The 13068-nt window shown below is 37.2% G+C and overlaps 1 protein-coding gene across 2 annotated transcripts in view; it reads right to left on the reverse strand.

Annotated features, from left to right (window-relative positions):
• Window positions 1-1197: 1197 nt before the first annotated feature.
• LOC110046774 (uncharacterized) overlaps window positions 1198-13068 on the reverse strand; it is a 12555-nt gene continuing 684 nt past the window's right edge. Inside the window, exons 1-14 of one of the 2 annotated variants that reach the window (XM_020752487.2) lie at window positions 11849-13068; window positions 11352-11589; window positions 10932-11040; window positions 10101-10204; window positions 9625-9740; window positions 8977-9050; window positions 8602-8879; window positions 8275-8426; window positions 7697-7781; window positions 7236-7447; window positions 6630-6722; window positions 6308-6524; window positions 5527-5613; window positions 1198-5340 (exon numbers count right to left, since the gene is read on the reverse strand). The exon at window positions 11849-13068 is cut by the window's right edge and continues 684 nt beyond it. In XM_020752487.2, coding sequence (XP_020608146.2) covers window positions 3614-5340; window positions 5527-5613; window positions 6308-6524; window positions 6630-6722; window positions 7236-7447; window positions 7697-7781; window positions 8275-8426; window positions 8602-8879; window positions 8977-9050; window positions 9625-9740; window positions 10101-10204; window positions 10932-11040; window positions 11352-11589; window positions 11849-12901 — 4545 coding nt within the window. In that variant the 5' untranslated portion in view covers window positions 12902-13068 and the 3' untranslated portion in view covers window positions 1198-3613. The remainder of the gene's footprint in view (window positions 5341-5526; window positions 5614-6307; window positions 6525-6629; window positions 6723-7235; window positions 7448-7696; window positions 7782-8274; window positions 8427-8601; window positions 8880-8976; window positions 9051-9624; window positions 9741-10100; window positions 10205-10931; window positions 11041-11351; window positions 11590-11848) is intronic. The other variant, XM_089271433.1, reaches the window with a different exon arrangement.

Genomic DNA, 13068 nt, shown 5'->3' on the forward strand with positions numbered 1-13068 from the left:
ATTTGCTTTTAATATTAATTACGTCAAATGCTATTGTTACCGATCAAATTTGTCTGGAAAATTAGAAAAAAATCGCACAACTTCGCCTTTTATCTCGCTAAGATCTGGTAGAATTAATGGTAGAATGCGTGACAAGAGACTTAACCAGTCTCCCTGCAAATTCGAGCGAAGACAGTTTAATGTAACATACACGACAATTGATTTTTAATCTGGAGGTCGCAATGGTAACGGAAATGTTTACGCGTGGAAAATTCCTGTTTCGGTCGTGTTCTGTTTTCAGGATATGTCACCATAGATTAAGGAAAATTATTTCTCTCTCTACCAAGAGAGTGAAATAGGTTTTTTTCCAACAGTCTTTCCATTCTTTGGCGAAATTTAGTTCACTTAACCTTAATTAAAAATAAAAAACACAGTACTACATGTAGCCTCCATGAAGGCAACATTTTTTTTCCTAGAAAGCATTTTTATGCTCTTTTAAATGAGTTAAAGAAGATTATTCCCCTGTATATATTTCTTGAGATAGTAAAGAAACAAATTAAACGTCATTTTTGTGCCTTTTGTTGGAGACTAGTGAAGGATTTCAGTACACTTGCAAGATTTTGAACAATCCTTAGCTAACACTGTTGTTGATATTAGTTATGTTGCACTCGGGTAGGATGCTACAGTTAATTTTGATGAAACGACACACAATCAACGAAACCAAACAATGGAAACCGCTCATAAAAGATTCCATTTTCTTTGTTTTCAGGGAAATGGTGTCGCGTTGAAAGGTTTCATGTTCCTGCGAAATATGTCCAGGCTATGTTGGCGGATATGCCAAATGCTTTTATCAACAGCGCCAGAGAAAAGAGGCATTTTCGCCCCCCTGTGTGGAGAGAAAAAGCTAAAGTGTATCACTACAGGGACTATGAAGTCGATGATGTTATTTCTGCCCTTGGCCAGCAAAGTGCTGAACCTTTAAAGCTAAAGCGAAGTTGTCTGGGAGATAAAGAGGTATCGACGAGGAATGAGCCGCAAAATGCCAAGCAAGCCCTACAGAAAGCTAAAGAGAGAGCACGAAGTAAGACTATTAAGACTCCATCAATACAAATTGAAATTGTAGTTGGGCATGGCGAAGGGCGAGCGACCCGAGAGTTTGAAGTAATCTGGTGGCCTGATCTATTCTCAGGTACAGGCTACGGGAAGTTAACCCTGAGATTTTATGTTTCAAAAGTTTTGCTTTGAATTGATGTGCATTGGGAATTTACTACAATGCCATATCGGTGAACTACTGGGATGATTTCCGGTCCATGCTGTGCACTCTCGAGAGTTTGTTTACGGTTTCTGTTCTGATTCGTGTAAGACGTCACAAAATGTCACAATTCGCAACTATTTACATGAAGTAAGTTCAAAGTTTCATCTCAACCGCCATTATGGATGTGAAGCTTTATGCTTAGTTCTTTCTGATGTCACTAGATGAAACCACTTTGTAGCCGTAAAAATCAAAGAAACTGTTGGAAAAAGAATTTAAAATGCCTTAGAGATAAGGTACATGTAAGCACTTCGTAACGAATAACATTGATTTGCATTCCATCAAGTGAGACTCACCAATGTTTGAGTGCTGAGAATGCGCAGTACGAACTGGAAGTAATCTTGAATGCAGTTTGGTCCAGCTGTCAAATTTAAAAGCCACTTAGTGCAGAAAGATTAAGGAACACTAACTGTTAAATCTACTAATTTGTCTTTTGACAACAAAAAGATAGAACTGAATAAGTACTCCTCCCTCCAAAAAATGAATGGACTTAGTACATAAGTACTTAATGATACTGATTAATTAATCAACAAAATGCTCTGCTGGGTTGAATAAATGCAAAATAATTTTGATGAAAATTAATATTAGATTCAGCTTTCATATATCAGCAGTCCATTATGGATTGACTATCCAAATGAGACAGAACAAATTAGTACAAGGATTAAAAACATTAGGTTCTGCCTTCAGATAACAACAGCCCATCATGAACTGACTACCCAAGTGAGACAACAAATTAGTGTGAAATAAGAACTGACTATCCAAGTGAGACAGAACAAATTAGTGCAAAATAATAATTATGATAACAAAAAGTTAGGTTCTGCCTTCAGATAACAACAGTCCATCAGGGACTGACTACCCAAGTGAGACAGAACAAATTAGTGCAAAATAATAATTATTATAACAAAAAGTTAGGTTCCGCCTTCAGATAACAACAGCCCATCATGGACTGACTACCCAAGTGAGACAGAACAAATTAGTGCAAAATAATAATGCTAAAACAATTAAGTTCTGTCTTCAGATAACAACAGTCCATCATGGACTGACTACCCAAGTGAGACAGAACAAATTTGTACAAGATAAGGATCTTTTCCCCAAAAGAGAAATTAGCTTCTGCCTTAAGATGGCAACCCAGGAGAAAGGGAATAAATTAGTGCAAAATAGGGACTATTTTGAAAAAAAAAAATTATTATTATTAGGGTTTGCCTCCAGATGACAAACGTCCTGCCAGTTTGGACTGACTACCCAAAAGAGAGAAGAAATCAGTACAGAATAAAAATGATTAAAAAGTACATGTATGCTTCAACCTTTAGATAGCAACATTCCACACTGAGCTAGAACCTGTTGAAACAAAATGAGATTGATTCAAGTTGTGCATTGAGAAGTAATTAATAACACATTGTTCATATGGTTAGTCAGGAATGATATGAATATATAAATAAAAACAAAGTTACTTACTTCTGGTCTGGTATTCAAATAGCATCCTAGTCTGTTTTTGAAAGCAATAGATAGTCCATTTTAGTCTGACCTCTACCTTTAAAAAACGCAACACCAGTTAGTGTTGGGTTTCTTAATGAAATTGCTCCAGGTCATTGAGGCACGCAAGCCACCTCACCGCGACAAGGTATGGACCACGAGGTGGAAAAAGGTGGTTGTAGTTCAGTCTTCAGATAACAACAGTCCATGTTGGACTGACTACCCAAGAGAGATTGAACTAGTTGGTACAAAATCAAAATAATAATATTATTAATAATAATAATAATAATAATAATAATAATAATAATAAGGTTCTGCCTTCAGATAACAACAGTCCAAAAGGACTGACTACCCAAGTGAGACAGAACAAATAAGTGCAAAATAATAAGAATAAAACAATTAAGTTCTGTCTTCAGATAACAACAGCCCATCATCGACTGACTACCCAAGTGAGACAGAACAAATTAGTGCAAGATAATAATGCTAAAACAATTAAGTTCTGCCTTCAGATAACAACAGCCCATCATGGACTGACTACCCAAGTGAGACAGAACAAATTAGTGCAAAATAATAATGCTAAAACATTTAAGTTCTGCCTTCAGATAACAACAGTCCATCATGGACTGACTACCCAAGTGAGACAGAACAAATTAGTGCAAAATAATAATAATAAAACAATTAGGTTCTGCCTTCAGATAACAACAGCCCATCATGGACTGACTACCCAAGTGAGACAGACCAAATTAGAGCAAAAAATTGTAGGGATAAAAAAAGTATTCGGGCTTCAGATAACAACAGCCCATCTGACATGAGACATAAGTTCTTCTTTTAGACATTAAGTGCTAGGATTCAAGCTTGTGCACTCCAATTAAGAATCTGCATCATTAATTGTTTTCTGTGCAAATCCATGTCACAGTAGCGCCACTGGAAGTTGTGAATGACCGAGGGACCCTTTAGGATAAAATCCTTTGCAGCCATGACAACACCAATACCACAGCTTCCAACTCCAATCATCTTTGAATTAATTGGATTCTGAGATGGCATGCCAAAACGCTGAAATCCCTGATGTTCTCGCCAGAAACGTGTTTGTAGAGATGTATGGCAAGGGTACATTTCCAAGAGCAATTCTAATGACCTTTTGACTGAGGGAAGGGCCAGATGCGGAGCATTAGAATTCAGTCCATCATCAAAATATACCTTTCTGTTGGCTACATCTACAAAGATTAGTCCCCAGTGGCTGGGCATGTACACTGGCACTAATATTTGTTTTAAGTCATCAATGTTTCTTAACAGCTTTAATCTTTCTCTCAACCGATGCTGTTGGAACTGCTTGTCATTTGAGCTCATCCAATCATAGAACTCTGTTGGAAAGTAAACTGTGAAATTATTTCCACTCTCTTTGGACTCATCGAGAAACTTGCTAATACAAATGTCAATGACAAAGCTGTCAATGTATCGCTCCTCGACAAGATCCGAAAATGATGTGGTATCTAATCTCTTATTACCATGCTTCAATATTGGCTGATTAGCTGGATGATGCCAAAGGGCATCTTGCAACCGCACAAGATCTCCAGGTGAGCACATCATCTGTGATAGCCAATTGGCTTCTGCAGATACCCGACGGTAAGTGTCTGCTATCGCACAGAATCGTTGCAAGATAGGTAAGGCATTCTCAGCGAACTGTCCTATGCCTTGAATCTCAATACCACTAGGATTCTTGCCAGCTTTTCGCTCATCGTGAATGATTTTGTTAGCCTTCTTGATATCACTTTCACAAGGACGCTCTGCTATAGAAAATGGATCTGAAATGGACAGATTTCCATAAACTGGCTTTAGCTGTGCAGAGAGTGATCGTGATGCTACTTTTGGAATGAGGCTGTAAAGGGCAGCAACTTCAGCTCTTGTTGTGGTCTTGGCAATCGCAACTTGAAGGCTGGTTTGCTGTGATGCCATCATATTACATTCATCTTCAATAATGACAGTGGCACTATCAGCAATTTTTGGGGATGGATCGCAATTAATGGAAGTGGAATCAGAGTTGCAGCTAAATTTTTTGTAAGTTAGTGTGGGGCTCTGTTCTTCTTCTGGCTGTTGATTGGTTCCAGTATCTATGTTGGCACCCTCATCCTCATCCCCTTGTGGCTTCATTGGCTGTGATGTTGTTGGATTTCCTTGGTCTTCGATCAAAGCAGAGTCAAGCTTTTCAGATGAAACATCGCATTTTTCGTGTCTAGGTGCTGACTGCTTTTTTTGTATCAGTTGTAGCATGTCATCAGCACTTAAATTAACTCTGGGGTGGCAATGATGCTTGGTATCATCATGTGGCTCTCCATCGTGTAGAGAGTAATGCCTCTCCCAGTACTCATGACAGTACTCTAAAAGGCTAGATGATAGCCCATCATCAACCTTACCTCCATGATCCTTTTCATAATCATATTTCAGGAAGTCAGTTCCAAACATCTGCTCAAACAGATCACAGACAACTATTATCCAGGTTTTCTTTTCATCTGTCCATGATTTCAAATCATAATCTCCACTTTTCCAACCACATCCACGATAAGAAAATGTTTTCTTTCCTGGAAACCAAAAAGGTACATTACACAATGTAATGACTTGATGTGTGCCATTTTCAATCCTGAGTAGTACTCAAAAATAATTTATTTGAGTGTAATAATCAGCTCACTTAATCAGAATGTCAACTACATGTAAATTTCAGTTCTATTGTGCATTATCCAATTAAGTGCCAAATTAAGTTAACTTACCCAACTGGATGCAATTCCTGGCTTCGTAGAATGAGTATCTTAAAGGCAACAGCATAGTTGCATACCAGTGGGTGAGAATTTGATTCACTGAAAAAGGAAAGATTTTTTAAAGTCCCAAATAATTTTAGCAAACTGTTTGTTACTGCTCTTTACTGTGCAGCATATCAATACTTATTATATACATGTGCAGCCAGGCTTTTAGCCAGATGGGTGTCTAGGTGTCCCATGGATGGCCACTTTCTGAAGAAAATTGCTTTATTTTACATATGTTGTCTTCAAAATTGCTCATTTGAGCAGGACCTAGAGCACATTTTGGATGGCCTCTTCAAATTCTGGCTAAAAGCCTGTGTACAGCTCTATTAGCAAACATGAATAAATTGATGATGCACTTCATTTTAATGCTGCATTTACACTTGGCTAAAATGAATTTCAGGTCAAAATGATTTGAAGCATCACTGTGATTAATATTTTCATGATTCATAAAATTGTCAAACAGAATTGTACTTTTTTTTTTTATGATCTTACTGTATATTTTAGACTTTTTATTGTAGTGAGTATATTTTGTAAGTAATGTTATCCCTAATTCATTTGTAATTAATTTTACACAACCCCACAAGCTTTGAGCTTTAAGTCTTATCATGTTTAAATAAAGGATATGTATGTATGTACACATATATGTATGTAGAAAAAACCAGGCAAACTAGTTTTAATTTATTTTGACCTGAAGTTGACTTTAAATAACATCATTTAAATACGAATTTAAAATTAGACGGTGACTCACAGGACTGGCCAGGTCCAGATGCATCATGGTTTGTTGCCTTTGAGTACAACTGGCGATGCAGCTTGTGGGAGGACTCAAATCCTTGACCAGAGTATTTGTAAAGAGAGCGAAAATGACGCAAAAGCATAGCACTATGATCTACAACCAGGTGACCATAATCACCAGTGCCAAGATGCATACCAAATAACTTCTTTAGCAAAAACCCCCATTCCTTGCACTGTAGAGGAAGACCATCAGATGAAGTCAATAACAGAAGATTTAGCAAGCCAAGAATTTCAGATCATAGGACATACTTAAATTTGTAAACACATAATAACTTCACCTTTACATCATAGATGTCAATAAGCTGCTCTTCATGCTCTTCAAACACTCTGTCACGCATTGTTAGTGCGATCTCTCTCCAATCGCAGCAGACCTTTGACAAAGAACAATCATCAAGTGAGCTAGGATTCATTGCTTGTGAAATTCCTTAGCTTGTTTCCCAGGTACATGTAACAAATCATGCCAGACTGTCAATAAGTTTTGATTCACCTGCAGCCTTGAATTGTATCAACTACAGGCAAGTTTACCTGTACATATCAGGGGCCCATCAAACATACTCAGCCATAGCCGCTGTTATTGGTTACAAAGCTTATTGACAGCCCTGTCATGTGTACTTAAGATACATTTTGTACCCATCAAAATGTGGTGCAAGTTGCAGTCAACACTGTCATGAGATTACACAGCTCCTCAACATGTTGAACAGGCATTGGCAGTTCAGTTCATCAATATTATTATTATTGTCCACCGGTTTTAACCAATACTCTTCTAACAGATTTCTTACTTATATGTTAATGAAAATCTACATGTATATCTTTTTATCCTAATCAAAACCTTTCCAGATGAGTAATATATATCTATATGAATTGCTTAGAATCCTTAACTTTACCTTAGTAAACATCTCAAGTTGAATTTCTGCTGCATATGTGGCAAAGGGATCAGACAACTGTTCTTGTGGCTCTGTCTTCTTCCCTCTTTTCCGTTTTTTTGGCAATGGCACTTGCACTTTTGACTCTTCATCAAGCTCTAGGAATTTTTCTTCCACATCCTTCTGCTTGTTTACCCATTGCTCTTTTAGATCAACCAAGAATGCTTTGAGCTCTGTGTGAAAATGTAAGAATTCACAGAGTTTTGGAGTTGCTACATGTATATATATCCAGAGAGAAAAGACGAAAAACTGTTATTAAATTATGGTTAATAGGCCATATAATAAGACACCTGCAAAGGGTCCTTTCCTCAAGTTTCTTAGTTTATTGATTTTATTGGACAGAAAATGCAACCAGGATAGATTCACTGCATGGTAGCTTAACATGGGGTCCACATATTACAGGTTTAAGTACAAAACATTACCTTTTATGTCATTGAGGTTGACTTGCTCTTGCTTTGAGCCATAATCTCGTATGAAGCTTCCCGTGTCAAGCAACTCACTAACAAACTGCAAGTAAACAACATACAACAACAACAACAATATTATTACACATTGTAGTCACCATCTGTCTTCTCATTGGCTAAAAGCCTACAGTTATTCTGGGAAACAGTGCAGCCTACAGATTATTCACTAGTCTGCTAGCAGATTAGTGAATAATCCGTAGGTTGCACATACAATGCATGATTTCCAACAGTAATATCAAGTTCACGTAAGAAAATGGCTTGTTGAAAATAAAGTGTGTTTGTCGTTATTTTCTTCATAACAATATAATATAATAAAACAATTATGAGATTTGGTTTTTGTGATATCCGAAGTAATCAAGGTCTCAGTTAGTGTTATCAGCTTCAGCCTTTGGCTTTGGCTGATAACACTTACCTCGACCTTGATTATTCCGAAACCTCATCCGAAAATTTTAAACTTTTTTTTTGTGTCCACAAAGGTAAGACATCCACTCACACAGCACACCTCAAACTGGGGTGTTAAGATTCACTTTGCTTACCAGTACTCTCTCTTCAAAGAATGTGACATAGTTCAAAATGACCTCTTTTGCAGCTCCAGGGGATCCCTTGTAATATTTTGTTACTTTCTCAAGTGGCAGTGATCTTTCTACAATTTCTTCAAAGTTCTTTAAAACTGCCCTTTCAGTAGAACCTAAGGGATAACAATTATAATAACAGTTACTGCAATTCAAATACAAGTAATGAACAATATCTACGTATAAACAACACTTAGTATCATAAAAATGAAAATAAATTAATTCCTCCTAATTATTAAGAATGCTGATAAAATGAGTAAGATACAAGTATATGGCAATCAACACCGATACCTGAAAAAGATGCCACTTTTATGTTTGTTCTATCTATTTCTGTTTGCTGTCCTTTCCGTTCCTTTACAGTTACTCTTGGAAATGCCCGCAAATTTTCAGGACCATAATCAGACAAAGCCTCATTCAGCTTGTCAAGGCTTCCAATGCGACAAGCAAACAATCCCAAAGAGCCCAAAATTTGTTCGCAATTTCTCATCTCACAATGTAGAGAGCATAGGTTGATGGCACTTAGGTCTTCCTCCAGAAGGAAATTAAGATCATCTCGGATGCCTGAAGACCTATAAAGCACAAAAAAGGAGAGCTAAAGTCTGGAAACTTCACCTGGGCATATCTGAAATTTGCTGCACTTATCTCATTTCCTCACATCAGTCTCACCTTCCAATGTTTGCTTTAGATCTTAGGCAATCCAAACAGGTTTCATCTACATCAGCTCCATGACATGTACAAGCCTAAATACAAATAAAATTTGAAATTGTAACATTTTATTTCTTGAATACTTTAACAAAGTGCTCAATTCAAATGTAAAAAAATGCTGAATTGTTAATCCAGATAATTGCTATCAAGAAAACCAGATACACTCATCTGACTACATGTTAGCTGCCAATCATAATCATTTAATCATTATGTTTAGTGATTATTACTTGATGTATTCAGGAGATACAAATTGTGATCAATTTATTGTTCTCTCAACTTCCCTATTCCATCAGGTGTTTTATAAAGCAATTAAAGACATTATCAGCCTTGATTGAAATATACTTTATGACCTACATGTACTTAACTTTAAGTCTATTCCACAAAACATTTCGGCAAACAAAGTACAGATCTCAGTCTGTGTTGTTTGTTTGCCTTGCTTTTTTTTTGAGTCAAACTATTTCTCTCTATTTGTTGCTTTCTTGCATAATGGCAAATAAAATCAGGTTGTAGCATATTCCTATTTTTGGCAGATGCATTTCAATATTTTTGGCTTACAGCAGACTGGTTAATGATATTACATCTAAGTAAAAAATAAACAAACATAAGTACTCTGATAGCATCACAAAATGCACAAAATTCCACGTCATATCCTTTGCCTCCAAGTTTGAAATCTTCATCATCTTTCTTATTCAGTAGAAGTAGCAAGGCCTTGTAATCAATAGTCACTGCATGAAGAACAGGAAATTTAGGAAACATTTAAATGGATTACACACTGGTAAATTATTTTTCATAACACATGTACATAGATAAAGAGTGGTATCTGATGTTCCTTTGTCAAATCCATATTAATGAACATTAATTGAAAAATAACATTGACATTGATGGTTGTTGTTAGGGCAACATGATCATGAGTATGCATTTTACATGCATGCATTATTTCTGTGTGCAAAAATGCAGATTTCAGGGAATTCAACTGATAGACAGCTTAAGAATGTATTAAACATTAAAAATCTTAATGATTCTTAATTTTGCAGGTTTATCTTAAGTACTAGTTTATACCCTTGCCTTTGTATCTCTTGAATTACCTGTGAAAGAAATTTTATACTTTTTTCCATCCACCCACAAGCCATATTTTTTAATAGCATTCTTTTGATGATTTAGATTCCTGAGTAACTGCTTTAAATTTGACCTAACAAAAAACCAACATCAGCATCATTAGCATTCTGCAGTGGACTACTATTGGCACAATTTTCAAGCCCGTTATGACTATTAATCTTATAGCCAGCCAAGCATGCACATTGAACACTAAGAATAATTTCTGTTAGCAATAATATGCTCCTGTGATCAACCACGCCAGGCACATTTTTGAGCAAAAATGTTTGAGAACTTTGAGGAACATTACAGCACTAAAGGCTGCACATGTTTGCAAAGAAGTGAAGAGAGAGGCCTGGAACTGTTGACTAAAACTACAGGCAAGAGCACAGGCTCGGAGCAAGTTGTAAAGACCAAATCAGGGTCAAACTCGAAGAGGACACGCAAACAGACGAAATATCAGGGTCTATTAAGGATAAGCATAAGCACAAGGAAAACAAACAGTTCTGTTTTTCTTGTGCTTATGCTTATGCTTATGTCGAGCACGCTACTAGTGAAAACAGCACAAGACAAATAAGTGCGCTCATTAATTCTTATGTTTCTGCTTATGCTTAATATGTTTAATACATATGTCCCAGCTGTTTTCACTTGTGCTTATGCTTATGCTTGTGCTTGTGCTAATGCTCTAGTGAAAACCAGCCTTAATTGTTTTCAATCAGCGCACATACAAAAACAGAAAATGGGGACAGCTTCAGTTAGAACTACAGTATTACTACTTCATAATTGTTTCATTTATCATGATACCTGATTTAAGCGCTACTAACCTTTTTTCTTTACAGTTCCCTATTGCAATGGGGTAAATTGACAATGCACTCTCAGAACTCTTGTTGTCAAAATTAATGGGTGCCAGGCCTACAGCCACTTGATCTTTACCTATTTTTGATTGAATACAAAAACGCATATATAAATAAGCAGCTTTTATGGAACATATTTCCAAACATATATAGTTATACTTTTGAAATAATTATTACTAAATAATTATTTTATACGTTAAAGATGATTTCCAGTCTATACTGTGCAGACCAATGAGTCCCATACAAAAGAATAACGCCCATTTCCCAAATGAATACAGTCAATATTTTTGCATCTTTAAATATAATATTATTATTTCATATTGAACAAAACTTAGCAGACCTACATGTATGCTTAAAGCCACCTTAAAGGACCATTAAAATAACACACACCTCCAAGGGGGCGTCCATCAAGTTTTATGTTGAACTCTTTGTCTTCTGTGTCACATGAATGAAGATGCTGCTCCCTTATTGCCCACACAAGAACAGAACCAAGATCAACATCGCAAGCATCAAAATCTGCCTCACCAACTTTTGCAATTTTCAAAGTTTTTCGTACCACAGTGAACACTAGTTTTTTTATGGCTTTGATTTTGTTCTTTGATAGCAGTACAGGTGTGTCCTCAGATCTCTTAAGGAAAATTAAAAAAAAAAAGTCAATGCATCTATATCTGTTAGGGACCCTCTTTCTTAAACCCTTGCTGAATTATTTTAATAATTTCCCACCCCCACGCCAACATGCACCTCAAGATGAGAATGACAACCAAATCACAAGGTAATTTAGGGTTGATTTAAATACTTATTCATCCATCATTATGGTTCTATTTTTCATTATTATTATTTAAGCTTACATGTAACTAGAAGTTGTTTCAGTGAGCTTAAAAACTTACCCCACTCTTTCCCAGTCGAGTTAAGTTCAGCAATGTCTGCCATGCTGAATCAGGCAACCGTGTTTGTAACTTGAAATACAACAGCACCCAGTCTGGAACACGCATGCTTTCAAATATACGCGCTTGTGTTTCTGGAGAGAGGAGCTGAGACAAGGCCTTCCTGGTACCATTTGATTCCATTACCAAGTCTATGACTTCGGAGATGGTATCCCGTACCTTTCCTCTCTCCTCACTTGTGCCACACAAAAAGGTGTTCCCCAGGACAGAAGCGATTGACTCATGGTACTTTGCAGAAACGTCCTCCAGGGCAGCGTTAACCTCCCTGCATTTTTTAAGCACCAGCCGTTTCTTGTTCGTGGATCCCAAATCTGGACAGATCTTTGTATCCTCGATTGAACTACACGAGGAACTCAGGCATGATTTTGACGGCGTCGAGGAGCAACACGGGGAAGACAAATCGGAAAAGGATGAATCGTTCAAACTTGTTTCCATGAACGACTCGAATTCTGCAATCCGAGCTTGAAGATCCTTTATCTGTATTTCAAGAGAGTCTATCTTCGCCGTTCTTTCAGCGAGCAAGGAACTGAGCTCCACTGAGCTTTGGTAGATTTTCCCGCCAAAAGAAATGTCTTCCGCGCGATCGGGGTCCAAATCATTGTCCAAATCCAATGCGACGGAGTTTAGCAGACCAACAACTGGCAGAAAACGTGGCGAATTGATAAGGCTGTTTGGTGGAATACCTTTCTGACGAATAAGGCCTGCAATTAAGCCGAACGTGGAAGTGACGAAGACGGTACTTGGCATTCTGTTGAACTCAACGACAACAAACGCCGATTTGGCGGGTTGAAGTTCCCGGGTTGCTACACTTCGTATTTCGTCGGGAAATCTCCTAAATATCTCGTTTCTCAAAAAGTCCGCCGGTCGGACACCACAAATTTCCTTCTTGAGGACATACCAATGCTTTCGAGCGTCAAGTGATGGACTTGTAACCCTCGAAAGACTCGAAATGTTGAAATCTGACGGAGAGGCTCTCGTCGAGTCGGCCGCCTCCATGTCTTCACTTCGAATGGTTTAGAAATCGAAACCATGATGCTATTCAACTTTGAAAGTCCCGCCAAAGTAAAATATTTCTTAATAAGTACGAATTTAACTCGGGTATTCATCCGATCCCTGCAGATCCGCATTAATCGAAAACAACAAGAAAAGTGTACAACAGTAGC

This window comes from Orbicella faveolata, unplaced genomic scaffold (genome assembly GCF_042242905.1).
Source record: "Orbicella faveolata isolate gen_17 unplaced genomic scaffold, um_ofav_v1 contig_34, whole genome shotgun sequence".
NCBI lineage: Eukaryota > Metazoa > Cnidaria > Anthozoa > Scleractinia > Merulinidae > Orbicella > Orbicella faveolata.